We start from the raw sequence: 14,141 nt of genomic DNA, 5'->3' as shown, positions 1-14,141 counted from the left end.
GAAACTTTAGAGATTAAATTACAAGAGACAAAATTCAGGGATTTATTTACAACCAAATCAAAATTTTAAAGACTGAGTTATAAGAAGTTAAAATTTAAGAATTGAGTTATAATAAGATCAAAATTATAGGGACTAAATGATTAATTTATTCAAATATAAAAGATATCTTTAATATTTTTACACAATTGTTATTTTATTTTATTTTATTTATGCAGATCTTATAGATTCAATTTAAAAAATATTAATAAAGATTATTTTGAATAAGAATAATATAGATATATTTAAAGATCAATTCAGAAATTAAATCTTATAAAGTTTCTTTTAGTATACTTTTTATTTAGGATTATTTAGGAGAGTTTTATTATTTTTGTTAAATTATTAGGTTTTATTTTTTATGAAGAGACGCATCACATGGCTACAGGAGACGCAATTTAAACTGGAGAAGAGAAAAGAAACGGAGTTAGCAGCGCAGGAGGAGCAGAGATGGAAGTGCGAGTTCTGGCATTAGCGATGGCCATTCTTCTTTCCTTCAATGCGGGCGATGACTTCTCACACTCTCACATCATGCTGTTTGATTTTTAATTACATGAAGAGCTAAATTTTATATGTAATTAATCACAAATTATGACATTAAGTTATAAAGAGTTTTTGATATTTAATTTTTTTATTTTAATTTATTTTTTTGTCTCTAAATTTTATACTTTAATTATTATTATTGATTATAGTAACTTTAATGTATAATTTTTGAATTATAAATTTTATCTAAAATTTTATTTGTTATAATTGATTGATATAGTAATTTAAGAGTAATTTAACCTAGCTCGGATGATAATTCATGTTTTATTTTTGGTATGGCTAATTTAGAACAGTTAGGTTGTGGATTAAAGGAGATTTCAATTAATCTATACCTTAATTTTTTGTTTAATTGTTAAATGATGATTTAAAAAATATATAATAAAATTAAAGTAATAAAATTAATTTATTTTGTAAATGAAAAAGATTAAATTTAGGTGATTGAGTTATACTGTTTATTCTTAATAATTTTTTCAATTGAATTTTTTTTATTTATTTAATTTTAATTTAATTTTTTCAAATTATTTCATCATAAAAAACCATTTTATTATTTACCTTTTTATAATTATGATTTAAATAATTAATCCATTAATTCTTAAAGAGATAATTTAAGTTGTGTTTTATTGTAAAATTTAATTTAATTAATTTTGGTGTTATTATAACAAGTACTCCCTCTGTTCAAAATATAACTCATCTTTAATAAAATAGTTACCTACTTTTTAATTAACTTCATCTTTTTATATTTATTATTATTAAATAAATTATAATAAATATAAAATTATTATCAATAAAGATATTTTAAAAGATTAATAATTTTATTTTAAAAAATTAAAAATATTTTATATTTTTAATAGTTAACACTTTAAAAAATATTTTATATTTTTTCAATGAAAGGGGTACATTTAAGTGTTGAGCTGGGACATTCTGATCTTTAGTGCTTGGTCCACCCTCGCTAGTCTGCTTCTTTAGGCCACTTTTTTCAGGCTGAGTCTCCCAAGCTTTTTGTCTGATAGGTCTTTTGGTGCACATCCAATGGCTCTTCCAACGAGACTCTGGGCATGCTCACCACCGGATGCTTCTCGGACTGCACATTTTCCGGTGACTGTGGGCTACTCTATTTTGAAGTATTGACTTCTTGCGAGGTCGTTGCATTCTTTAACAGGGGGCAGTCATCTTTCTCATAACCATATTTACCACAATGAAAGCAAATCATATCGAACCCTTCATATTCCACTATGAAGATCTTCCTACGTATGACGGACCTGGATTGAAGCTACTGACTTAAATCTACTTCAACACTGACTCACGCATATCTTCCTCTTTCCACGGTCATATTTGAGTTGCTTTGTTGAGCTAGAGTATTTAAATCCACTCTCGGTACTTTACCAACCAGATTCCCCAACTCTAGCATAAACTCCTTAGAGTAACAGTGCGTAGGAAGATTAGGTACTCTTACCCATATCGCTATCTTCTTCACTCTGATGCAATACAGACTGGAATTTGGACTCCATCTCTGAACCGCAAGATAATGTCCTTGAATGAGCCAGCGACCTTCAAATAGCAGCCTCCTACAGAGTTTTAGATTCTCAGATTTGAAAACAAAGTAGTTATTTTCAAGGTCAATGACTTCGAACTTATCTGTCTTCAACATCTACTTAATTCCGTCTCTCATCATTTTTAGGTCCATTGGTTCACAAATAAAGTAATAACAAGAGCGTCTTTTCATGCTAAATACAATTCTCTCAATCTATCGTATGTCATGTTGATCTTGGGGAGACTATCTATGATGCCCTGTTGTTCCTTAGTTAGGACATGGGCGATGCCCTCTTGCTCAGCTAGCCATTCTTTCATTTGTTTCTCAAAGTCAGTATGATATTCGCCTTCCTCTTTACCAACCAGCTTCTCTTTATAGGAGATCTGCGTTCTGTTAGCCTTAGGGATGCTGTTTTGAGCATCTGGATTAACTCTGTTCTTCAGTTGTTTTTTCCGCTTCTTTCAGAGACTCTTCTTTATCCACTTTCTGGTCAACCATCACTACATCCTCCTCCATTTTCTTGATATTCTTAACCAAAAGATCTTCCTCTTCCTCTGACAAGCCTCCACTGTCAACACCCATGGCCATCCCATCGTTGATCGTCGGAACCTTGTGCACACCAGTTTTCTCGCTCTCGCTCTTGCTCACTGTTTCTCTTCAATCTCATGACGAGAATTTTCTAATTAAATTAAATTATGAGTATCACGTTTATATTTATTATTCTGTTTTGTACATTGTGCAAGGCCAAATAAGCCTCCAGGCAAATGAGGCTACTGCCATAGGCCTAAAAAAAAAAATCCTAATGTGTGTGTATCATGTGTATAATTAATGTTTGTATTATTATATATTTAATTATAAGTTAAATAAAATAAAAAGTATTGTTTGTTTTTTCAAATGAAAAGAATTTTAAACATTTCTAATATAACTTCAATTATTGGGTTAAGCCCATTATTTACTTGAAAAAAAGTAATGAGATTTATGATATATTAATTTATATTATATTATTTTATTAAAAAAAATTACATTGTAGCATTTTGCTCAAACTCTATTTTACCTTCGCGCTTTTAATTTAATTTTTTATCTTTCTATATTGATTTATAATAATGGATTTATTATTTTTTTTTTGTATCTGAAAAGGACAATTATACATGCTAGACTTTGCTAAAAAATTTGCCTTGGGCCTCTAAATTTCTTCCCACATTCCTGACAGTATCTCGGTTATCTTTGGATTAAAATGTCAGTTATGAGAATTAATTTTAAATTTTGTTTAGCTGTCCATTGTTAATTTGGGCATATATCCATAGAAAAGTTAATGAAATTTTACTCTATTCTAGAGCATCTCAGCAAACTTATCTAGTTTCATATGGTGCTAAATTGCCTTGACATTCGTGATTGTGTTTCATGGGACATCCAAAAAACTTGCCAGATGACGTCTAGTTTCTGCAGAATGAGAATAGACAGAGGAAGAATACACAGATCGAGTTGAAGGCCTAGAAAACTGGAATTTATTTCATGCAATTCTTGAACCGAGATGAGGCATAGAAGCAATTTATGTGATTGGCAAACTCAGTGCCAGGAAACTTCTGGTGTTCTGTTGATTCAAAATCCAAATAGCTGTCTTAAATTGTAAGGTTTGTTGACTCTGAGATTTCCACTCCACATCAGCTGAGAGAAAAGTTGATTAGCCTTATCTGTAGGGTGAGCAGAATCGAAGAACAAATATTCACTCGCATTCTTACATAACTTGTGTTTCTTTATCCCTCGCTTGCCTCCACAGCTACGATCTCCTCTGTAAGGGCCACCCCCACAACAAGCCACACTCGCTTCTTTGAAACCTTTCAACAAACCAGAGATCAGCAAATTGGTCGGAATATGCCAACAACTAAAGCATTTGAAGCACCATTTTCTTGACCTTTTAAGCCCTTTACATGTCTCTATTTGATATACTAGTGTGGTGCAATAGGATAACTACACATCCCTTTTGAGCTTTCTCAACTCTTGATAAAAGAAGCAACCTCTTAGATGCAACATTTTAAGTATCCGCTTTTGGTTTCCATGATATGGAGAATTTTTAATATCTTAGTACCACAAATTCAATCTTCTGAAGAGATTCATTTACATATTATGATTTGAACAGAGAACAAGTTTGCTTTAGAAATGGACTGGACGCCTATATTTTACGTCCCTTCCCGTGATATTTAAGATAGACATAATAGTGCAGCAAAGGCTTTCTAAGAGTAATTTTCACAAACAGTTTCAAGGCATACCGTATTTTGAAGGGTATTTCATCATTTGAAGAGCCGAATCGTAGAAATCGAAGACAGAATATTTGAATCCCTCGAGCTGTTTCTGCAGCTTCAGAAGCACTGTCGAGAGTTCATCATTGTGTATCCTCGCAACTTCTAACAGTTTTTCATTGCAAGCACCTTCATTTCCATTCAGAAGTATTTTCGCTACAGGAGAACAACCCGCAGGACCCACATTAACAAACCCAAATTTCCTTCCACCTGTGGCATGAATCTCCTGAAATGAACGTTACCATGAAGTTTTAGAATGATGAGGACAAAGTAAGAAGTATTGAAGCAAAAACAAAAAAAAAAAAAAACAAAAAACAAAAAACTGAAATTTAGTTAACTGATAACATACTCTGATGGCGGTCGTAAGGTTGCCAATCACAATATCAATGAATTGTTGTTGAGAATATCGAGAAACACACTTAAATTCGAGACGAAACGTGCTCCGTAGTCATTGGCTCCATGCTAACCAAGTGCACAGCTTTTGACAATAAGGCCTTAGCTTCTGTACTGCCCAGTTTCTTCCTCAACGCATCGCTCACATTCTTGTAATAGCTCACCTGGGTTTTCAGGTCTAACACCTAGAAAAGACAAGTAAGGATCTCTTACATTTTCCTTAATGACATAATCAAGCCGCGACTATATATATATATATATATATATGTTGCTGATACAGTGTAAAGTGATCTCACATATTCTGGAGGAGAAGTTTCGATCAGAGCACCCGCTCCACCGGATGCAAAATTTATCCCATAGATATAGTAATGTTCAGAATCAGGATGCAGGTACGGTAAAATCAGCGGCAACTTTGCATATTCGGCTGCTATCCAAGTAATTTCAATTACAAGTATGAGATATAAACGATATCCATGACTGCAATTTTGTGATAATCGCAGAGGATTCATAATGAATGAGCGTACCAATGAAATCTGGAATAATACGGCCATCAGAGAATCTGCCAGTTGGGTAGTTGAAGAAGGTTTGACCATAGGGAGGATAGTTGACCTTCTTTGCCGGAAAAGAAGGGCTGAGATAGTTATTGATTCCTGCGTCGAATAGCGAATCTCCAAATACAAACAAGGCAGCTTCTTTCTCACGCAACAAGCATGGATTCCCAAAACAGTTTGTGATTTGGATGCAATACAGGAACACTATCCAATACACAAACATCATCCTCAACGTTGCCATAGTTCCACTTAGCTCACTGAATTTGATATATATGTATTATTACTTTCCCGGGCTTTGGGTTGCCGTAAATGAATATAATAATAGTCAGATAATGCATCTAGTCAAGTATGTAGCAGATTTCAAGACACGTTTTCTCAAATAAGTTAAAATATGGACAATGACATAGCGAAGGCGTAAGGACTGCGCTATAGTCTGAGCTCTGAACCAAGCGTATTTAGTCGTGATTTTTCCCACACTTCTTTTAACTTCACTCGAAAAGATTTTTTATCGGTAGAATGACAAGAAAGGACCCAGTAAAATATTAATGTTAAATAAAGATTTTTTTTCAACGCTAACGTCTTCAAATTCAAAACTCCTTCTCTTATGTTTTGAGTATTAGAAATCTTGATTTAACGTTAATTTTCTTATAAATTTTTTACTCGTCATTCTCCCTTTTTTTTTTTTCTCTTATGAGTTCCCCATCAAGCCGTCACATGGTCTAGTAAGTGAAATAAGATTTAAGTATCTGGATAATTTTTGAAAGTACAATTAAATTATATTTAGGATGTGTTTTTGCTAAATTCAGCACATAGTTGGATCTAATAAACAGATTTCTGTTAAATGTAAACTGAAAACCAAATGTTCACTTAAAACTTCATCTTCTCCCTCATTTAATAAAATAGTCTTGTTTTCTTTCAAATCAGTGCTTGTACCTTTTGTGTTTTATTTTTCTTGAATGAGCTCTCTTTTTTGATTTACTCCCTTCAATATTTTTTTAATTAATTCCCTTTGATTTTTAATATTATTAGAAAAACTAAATTAATTTAATGCTTATTAAATTTATTTTAAAAATATATAATTTTTTAATTTTATTTTTCTTTACAATTAATAACTATAATAAATAATTATTTAGGAATTAAAATGATAATAAATAAAAAATAAAATAGGAAAAAATATTAATTACCCTAACTTTGTTTTATACTAAAAAATAAATTTAAAAAATTTATCTTATATTAAAAATAAAGGGAAAAACTTACTCATAATACTGCACTTCTAATTGAGGAGTGTTTAATTCAACTAGTCGAAATAGTTAAATTAGCTTATTTTAAAATTTTGAGTTTGACTTTAATGGGATATAGTTGTATTAAATAAATATATCAAAGATATTTTTAAAATATTTATAAAACTTTCATTAGTAATAACAATTTCATACAACAGGATTTATATTAATCTAAATAGGAAGTGATAATATTTCAAATTTTTAGGATACTATATAATGAAATAAATAAAAAAAATCGGCACTTCCATGCACTCCGTCGACTGGATTACTGCATGTTGGATTGGAAAAATCTGACAGGGAGTTGAAGGCTAATTTTTGGCCAAGTGGAGGCGGTTAAATAGAAGAACCATGACAATCCCGGAAACACTGATTTTTGTTTTCCTGAGAGCCGTCTCACTAGTGCTGACGTTGACTAACTATAATTCATTATTAACTTTGACCAACTTAGAGGGCTAAAAGCCTAAAATCCGTATTAGCTGGGAAGGAAAAAAATATAAACATGATTTAACTAACTATAAATTTTTTATTACAACAAGCAGCTTCATCTCAAACATGGGAAGCAAACATTTATTACTAAATAATGAATCAACGGAGAAATTAAAGTTGGAAGAGTTGCTTCAAATTGTAAGGCTGAATGAAGGTGAGATTGGAGGACCACATGAGATTGGAGATATGGTGATTGGCCTTGTCAGTGAGATGCGGAGAGTCGAAGAACACGTATTCATTCACATTCTCACATAACTCATACTCTCTTGTTCCTCTTCTTCCTCCACAGCTGTCATCTCCCCTGTATGCTCCTCCTCCACAGCACGCCACTTGTCCTTCTTTGAATCCTGCTCCTCAAAATTCAACCAATTCATCAACTCATTCATTAAAAAATAGGAGAAGAAGAAGAACCTTCCGCTCCCCAGAATTCAACCCTGAAACTGAAACAGGGGGATCCTCCTCTGTTTTTCTTTGTTAACACTCTGCTTAGTAGCTCTCTCCTAATCCAATTTCATCAACAAAAAACCTACTGTTGGAAATAAGAGTTTCAAGACACGTACCATATTTGGAAGGGTGTTTCATTAATTGAGAAGCTGAGGTGTAGAAATCGAAGACTGAGTATTTGAACCCCGCGAGCTTTTTCTCAAGTTTCTGGAGCATTCTTGGAAGTACAACGTTGTGTAGCCTTGCAGATTCTGTCATGTCTTCGTTACATTTATTCCCTTTTACGGAATACCTGATCACCGGAGTGCATCCTATTGGACCTATATTCACAAACGCAAACTTCCTTCCTCCCAGGTTGTAAATTTCCTGTAGAGCAACGTTAAATTAAATTTTAGATTTCGGAACAAACCAAATGGGCAGTGCCGACAGAGAAGAAAGTAAGAAACTCGGACATTCACACACACAACCACACATACTTTGATCGCATTTGTGAGGTTGCCAATCACAATATCTACGAACTGCTGTTTAGAATAACGGAGAAGAACACTGGATTTTGTGACGAAACGTGCTCCATAGTCATTGGATCCAACGCTGAATAGGTGCACAGATCCGGACAAGAAGGTTTTGGCTTCTTCATTCCCCATTTTCTTCCTCAGAACATTTCTTACATTCTTGTAATAACTCACCTGTGTATGCAGGTCTACCACCTGCAAAATAACAAAACGCAAGGATCTTGTACGTTAGTAGTGTTAAACTTCAGCAGAAACAACGATAACAAAGATTTTTAGCAGAACAGAATCTGAGTGGAAAACTAAAATAATAAATGGGTCTTACAAGTCCTTGGGCAGTTTCAACGAGAGCACCGGACCCTCCAGATGCAAAATTTACGCCGTACGTATAGTATTGCTCAGCATCAGGATGCATGTATGGAAAAATCAGTGGCAACTTGGCATGTTCAGCTACAACAAAAAGACAATGACACATCTTAATTCCAAAATATATATCTTTCATGAATACTATTTAAGCTCAATTTTATTTAACGTGGCACTTCTATCATTTGGCTCATGCCTACTCTATATTCTACGAGGTAGAATTTAAAAGCACTAGTACGAAAACACTATTGAATAGATTGGGTGGTGAATCATGTACCGATAAAATCAGGAATGACACGACCATCAGAGGCTCTGCCACTTGGGTAGTGGAAGAAGGTTTGACCGTAAGGAGGGAAGTTTGACTGATAATCAGAGGTGGTGTTGATGTAGTTATTCATTCCTGCATCAAACAATGAATCTCCAAATACGTACAAGCCTGCGTTTTTCTCAGGCAATAAGCACTTGCTCATCCCATAGCAGCTTCTGATTTTCACAAACAACACCATCAAATACACATAAATAAGCCTCATACTAGCCATTCTAACTAATCACTCAATCCTCTCTTAAGTTATGATGATGCATGCTTCTGATATTTATATCAATGAATGAGCTGTATTTTCCTTGTTGCTTGTTTTCCCATTATTCAAATCTGATGAATTTTCTAAGGTACCTGCTTTAGACCTCTATTATTTAGAACACGGTATAACGACGGACAAATCCACATTATCGAAGGTTTCAAATAATTAATTTGGTTATTGGGGAGAAATAACTGGCCTTATGTTCCAAATTTACCCTTTACTACTTCATTCTAGAACAATGATATTTGTGTCTAAAAAATTATTCCCATTTTGTGAATAGTGTCCTCATATCTTTTATGTGCGATATCGATGATCAATGAAGATAATGGTGGTTAATTTCAATTACCTGTTAGTAGCAATAAGGTGGGGGCGGGGAATTGTCCCATTTTCAAATTTTGCTAGATAAATAAAATAAATATGAGCATATCTAAGGCTGTGCAAAAGTCCTCTATTCCTTTTTGACTCAATTCAACTCAAGATGGTCCTATCATGTCCAGTCCTTGTAAACGTTGATCATTTAGGATTAAAAAGACTAAAAAAATTAGACTATTTCTTTGAATTGGACGAGACAGGAGATTGGACATTTGAATCACTTGGTCTAATTCAATCCTATTAATTTATTTAATATAATTATAATGAATTTATTTTTGACAAATGCTTCAAGTGTAATTTACGTTAAGGAGATGATTGCATGAAGATTTGTTGAGTATGTTTTTAAATTGTTGTTGTAATGTAGTGTTGTTGAAGTTTGTTGAATATTGTTTTTGTTGAATTTATAAATTTAAATCATTTAGATTGTAATTGAAATATTTTTTTTTGTTGAAAATTATTTTGAATTTATTATGATCATAAGTGATCTCATTATCTTAATTGAATTTATTAGGTTGAAATAGATTATTGCCTCTCATAGATAAAAAAGTAAAAAAAAAATTGCTAAGTGAGTACTTGACTAACAGCATCAGTCTTTCAATCCTATGAATTCAGTCTAATCCTGTTAATTCTCAAATTTTCATTAGACAAGACCAGGCTACAGATTATCTAATCCATTCCTTTTTATAAAAAAGACTAAATTTTAGATTAGACTAAAGTTCAATATCGTTTAGTTCTTTATGCAGCCATGAGCATAACATATATCAAGTAAATGTATGCACTTGCATGTTTTTCAAAGCCTCCCCTTTTGAATTGGTTTTGAAATACATCACAACGACTTTACCGAAAAGCAGTAGACCAGAAAGGAGGATTTCAAAATACAATTATTTGTAGAACCAATCCACTCCTAAAGAAGATTCAACCATATATGGAGGGAAGCTTGCTTGAATAGAAATGTTGGTGATGTAGTTGCTTTTTCGAACATTATAACAAATATGAATAAGCTATAAAGCTACACTATTTTTAGTTGAGATGAGCAGTATTGCTCTCAATATATATGTAAATAGTGTCCTACTTTCCTAACTGTATCTTCTATGTGCTATTTATATTGATGATTAATGGAGAAAATGGTGATTATATTAGGCTTATACGTTGGGCACCAACATTAAGGGGGAAAATTCTCCAATTTTCAAAATTTCGCCAATAAATATAACCATGTTATATATTCAGTAAATGGCTAATGCAGAGAACTTTTACTTTTTCAGAGCCGCCCCGGCCATTCCAACTTTAATTTCTTTTATGAATACAAATTAGTCTGTTTGGTGTTGTCACCTAATATGCTTTGCTTTTACGACTGAAATGTGTGATATAATATAAATAAGCTCTAACGAATTCAAATTGACTCTTTCCATTTCTTAACAACCATCTAATATATATCTAAGCAATGAATGTTAGTTTTTTTTTTTGGCGATCGAGAGAGGTTGATGTTCCTCTTGGAAAGCAATAAATAAATAAATATATATATATATATATATAAAATAAATCATAAGGAGAATATTATTCTAGCTAGCTGTCCGTAGAAGGAGAATATAATACACAGTCACACACACACACACTCTCCTCTAATTCATTCTTCTCCCCCTGACTCCCGCGGTTTATCTCTACGGTGTGCGTGGGTCGTCAACTGACTTTGCAAGGAATCATCTTGGGTGCTCATCAGAGTGATGCAATCTAGACCATTAGATTTTTAATTTTAATGGTCCAGATTTAAAAAAAATAATTTAATATTTTTATTTTATATTTTTAAAAATAAAAATTTATAAAAAAGATTTAATAAATTTTTTTGACTAATCTAGTCTATATTTAACTTAAAGTGTCTAATTTAATATTAAAATTTTTATATTCTTATATTTTGACTATCTAGATGTATTCTATACAGTTTAATTTTAAATTTTTGATTTGTAATTTTTTTAAAAACATTTTTTAAAATTTATAATTAAAATATTATATATATTTTATTTTTAAATATTATATTCATGAAAATAAAAAAATAAAAATTTTAAATTTGAACTGTTCAGAATAGATGTAGATAGTCAATTTAAAAAGTTATAATATTAAATTAAATTATTTAAATTAAATCAAAACTATTCAAATTGATGGTGAATCTATTTATAAAAAAATTATAAATTTTTATTTTAATAAATTTAAATTTAAATTAAAAAAATTTGGGCCATTCAGATTTATTCTGAATGACCCAAATTTTTTTTTTATGGATGAGCACCTCGGTGCTCAACAACTTGTTGAGCACCGAAGACGGACCCACTTTGCAAATCTTGGATTTGATAAGATTCTGACTTGGCAGACTCATTTTTCATATTATTATTTTATATATAACATCCTTCATTGGGAGAAAAATTTAGAGCCATTATTTACACTTGTACGTTTGGGGGAAAAAACATGGTAATAAAAATATGAACACACAATCTCAATCTTAAAAATAATAGAGGTGAAAATCCGGCCCATATGGGTTGAGAGAAAAATGAGTTGGGTTAGGTTCAACCTGTTTTTATATATATTAAAAATATTTCAATTCAACCCTTGAGGATTGGCAGGCTAAATGGGCCAACCCACCAACTCTTTTTTAAATTTATTTTTATAATTTTTTTAAAAATACATTTAAATAATAAGTTTTAATTTAATATTTCTTCATAATTCACTATAAATGTACCAAATTATTGTTTTATAATGTTTGTGCAAGATATATAAATTGATACAGCTAAGTAAATCATGCCTAATATGATTTATATTCATAAAAATTTTTCATTTTTAAATTTTTTTAAAAAATAATATGCGTTAAATGGGCCAACCTTGACCCATCAATATTAACCCATATAATTCACTAATTATATGTTCCGGGCTAAAAAAAACCTATTTTTATTTGAGTTAATTTTTTTTAGCCCATCTCGACCTTTATTACCGGTTATTCAGGCCAATCCACATAATCAAACTCATATTCTCTAAAAATAATTTGGCTCAGATATCAATGAAGGATATTATAAATAAAATAATAGTTTGAAAAATGAGGCAAGTAAGAGTGTTACCATATTCGGATATTGTAGAATCTATTCGACTATTCATGCTAGAGAGGACTACCAGAGTCCTTTCTTTGATGCACAACACATGCACCATAGAGAGAGAAAGAGAAGGAGAAAAGAATGAATACTGATGAGAGTAATGCTTGTTCTGGCCTCTGGGATGAGCTTTCCCTTCACCCCTCACTTAACAAGTGCATAGATATTTAATTTTTTTTAAAGTAACAGTGCATGTTATAATTTTTTTTTTTTGGGAGCAACCCAGGCTTTTTTAGGATACTAAGTGATGAATTTTTTTTTTAAAAAAAGGAAGAACTAGAGCACGTACCGTATTTGGAAGGTATTTCATTACTTCAACGAGGGCACCGTAAAAGTCAATGATCAAGTATTTGAATCTCTCAAGTTGTTTCTCCAGCTTCTGAAGCATTGTGGGAAGAGCTCTTCTGTGTAATCTTGCAATTGCTGAACCTTCTTCTTCCTCGCACGCATCTATGCTAGTTCCATTTTCAAGCATCCTTAGTATTGGAAAGCAATTTATAGGACCCATATTAAAAAACCCAAATTTTCTTCCACCTTCCTCGTAAATTTCCTGCATGAATATTAACGTTATCGTAACATACGTTTGTGCATAGCTGTTGAAAGAGAATAAGTTGGAATATCTTTTGCATACCTGGATGACGCTTGAAATGTTGCCAATCACAGCCTCAACGAATTCTTGAGGGTCTGGAAGAACAGCATTGCTTGAGTTTCTGAATAAAATGTCAGCATAATCATTGCCTCCAACGTTAATAATGTAGACAGCTCTTGCGCGCTAGAAATGCCTTGGCTTTTTCATCTCTTAGTTTCTGCTTCAATAGCTTGCTAACTTGTTTGAAGTAACTTGCCTGAGTTTTTAGGTCTATCACCTAAGTATGAGAAAATAATCTTTAAAGGCTTCTCAATCATCACAATACTCTGCAGCACAGGACAATATAATGAGATTAATTAATGACATACAGATCCTTGACGAGTTTCAACCAGAGCTCCAGATCCTGCTGAAGCAAAATTAGCCCCAAAGATATAATCATCAAAATGGAACTGACGGCAGTTACTTGGCATATTCAGCCGCATCCACAACAAAATGAAACTAAAAAAACTTGACAAAGCATCAAAATGAATGTATTATTGAATAAAGCAGATAGTTCTAGAGCGTATATATTGAGATTATCAGCCACGTGTACCAATGAAATCTGGGATGACACGTCCATCGAAAAATCTTAGGGTAGGATACTTGACGAAAGTTTCGCCCTATGGTTCGAAGTTTGCCTGACCAGAAGTGGTTGTGTTGGTGTAGTTATTGCTTCCGACGTCAAATACTGAGGCTCCAAATGCGAAAAAGGCTGCTTGATTTTTCGGGAGGCAGATTTTGCTTTCTTTGCTTCCAGTGATTTGAATTGAACCGATTACATATAAAACCATGAAATACATGGAACTTCCCATGTTTGCACCTTGTCTCGTATGTTGCTATGGCTGAGATTTGGTTGCAACTTGCAAATGGCACAACATATAGGCCTCCCTAAAGGCTTCACAATAATTATATTCTCCCAGAAATTTAAAGTTTATGCTAAGGAGTAATTCTGTGATGTAATTTTTCAATTATATCACTGTAAAAATGTAACAAAACAGAGGCAAT

The 14,141-nt window shown here is 32.3% G+C and overlaps 1 protein-coding gene and 2 pseudogenes across 1 annotated transcript; all 3 read right to left on the bottom strand.

The window, feature by feature from the left end:
• Window positions 1-3,589: 3,589 nt before the first annotated feature.
• Window positions 3,590-5,634, bottom strand: LOC129291284 (GDSL esterase/lipase 2-like; annotated as a pseudogene).
• Window positions 5,635-7,072: 1,438 nt separating this feature from the next.
• On the bottom strand, window positions 7,073-9,007 carry LOC129291285 (GDSL esterase/lipase 1-like). The gene is made up of 5 exons (XM_054928566.1): window positions 8,708-9,007; window positions 8,393-8,517; window positions 8,035-8,265; window positions 7,675-7,924; window positions 7,073-7,461 (listed from the first exon to the last, which is right to left on the bottom strand). The coding sequence occupies exons 1-5, from the start codon at window positions 8,967-8,969 to the stop codon at window positions 7,226-7,228; spliced, it is 1,104 nt and encodes a 367-aa protein (XP_054784541.1). The 5' UTR covers window positions 8,970-9,007; the 3' UTR covers window positions 7,073-7,225.
• A 3,996-nt stretch (window positions 9,008-13,003) lies between these two features.
• On the bottom strand, window positions 13,004-13,948 carry LOC129290931 (GDSL esterase/lipase 5-like; annotated as a pseudogene).
• Between the last annotated feature and the right edge of the window lie 193 nt (window positions 13,949-14,141).

Source organism: Prosopis cineraria, unplaced genomic scaffold (genome assembly GCF_029017545.1).
Source record: "Prosopis cineraria cultivar Desert tree isolate PC_DT_omini unplaced genomic scaffold, ASM2901754v1 PC13, whole genome shotgun sequence".
In the NCBI taxonomy this organism is placed as follows: domain Eukaryota; kingdom Viridiplantae; phylum Streptophyta; class Magnoliopsida; order Fabales; family Fabaceae; genus Prosopis; species Prosopis cineraria.
The sequence above is the reverse complement of the archived record's forward strand: the minus strand, read 5'-3'. Positions and strand labels throughout refer to the sequence as shown.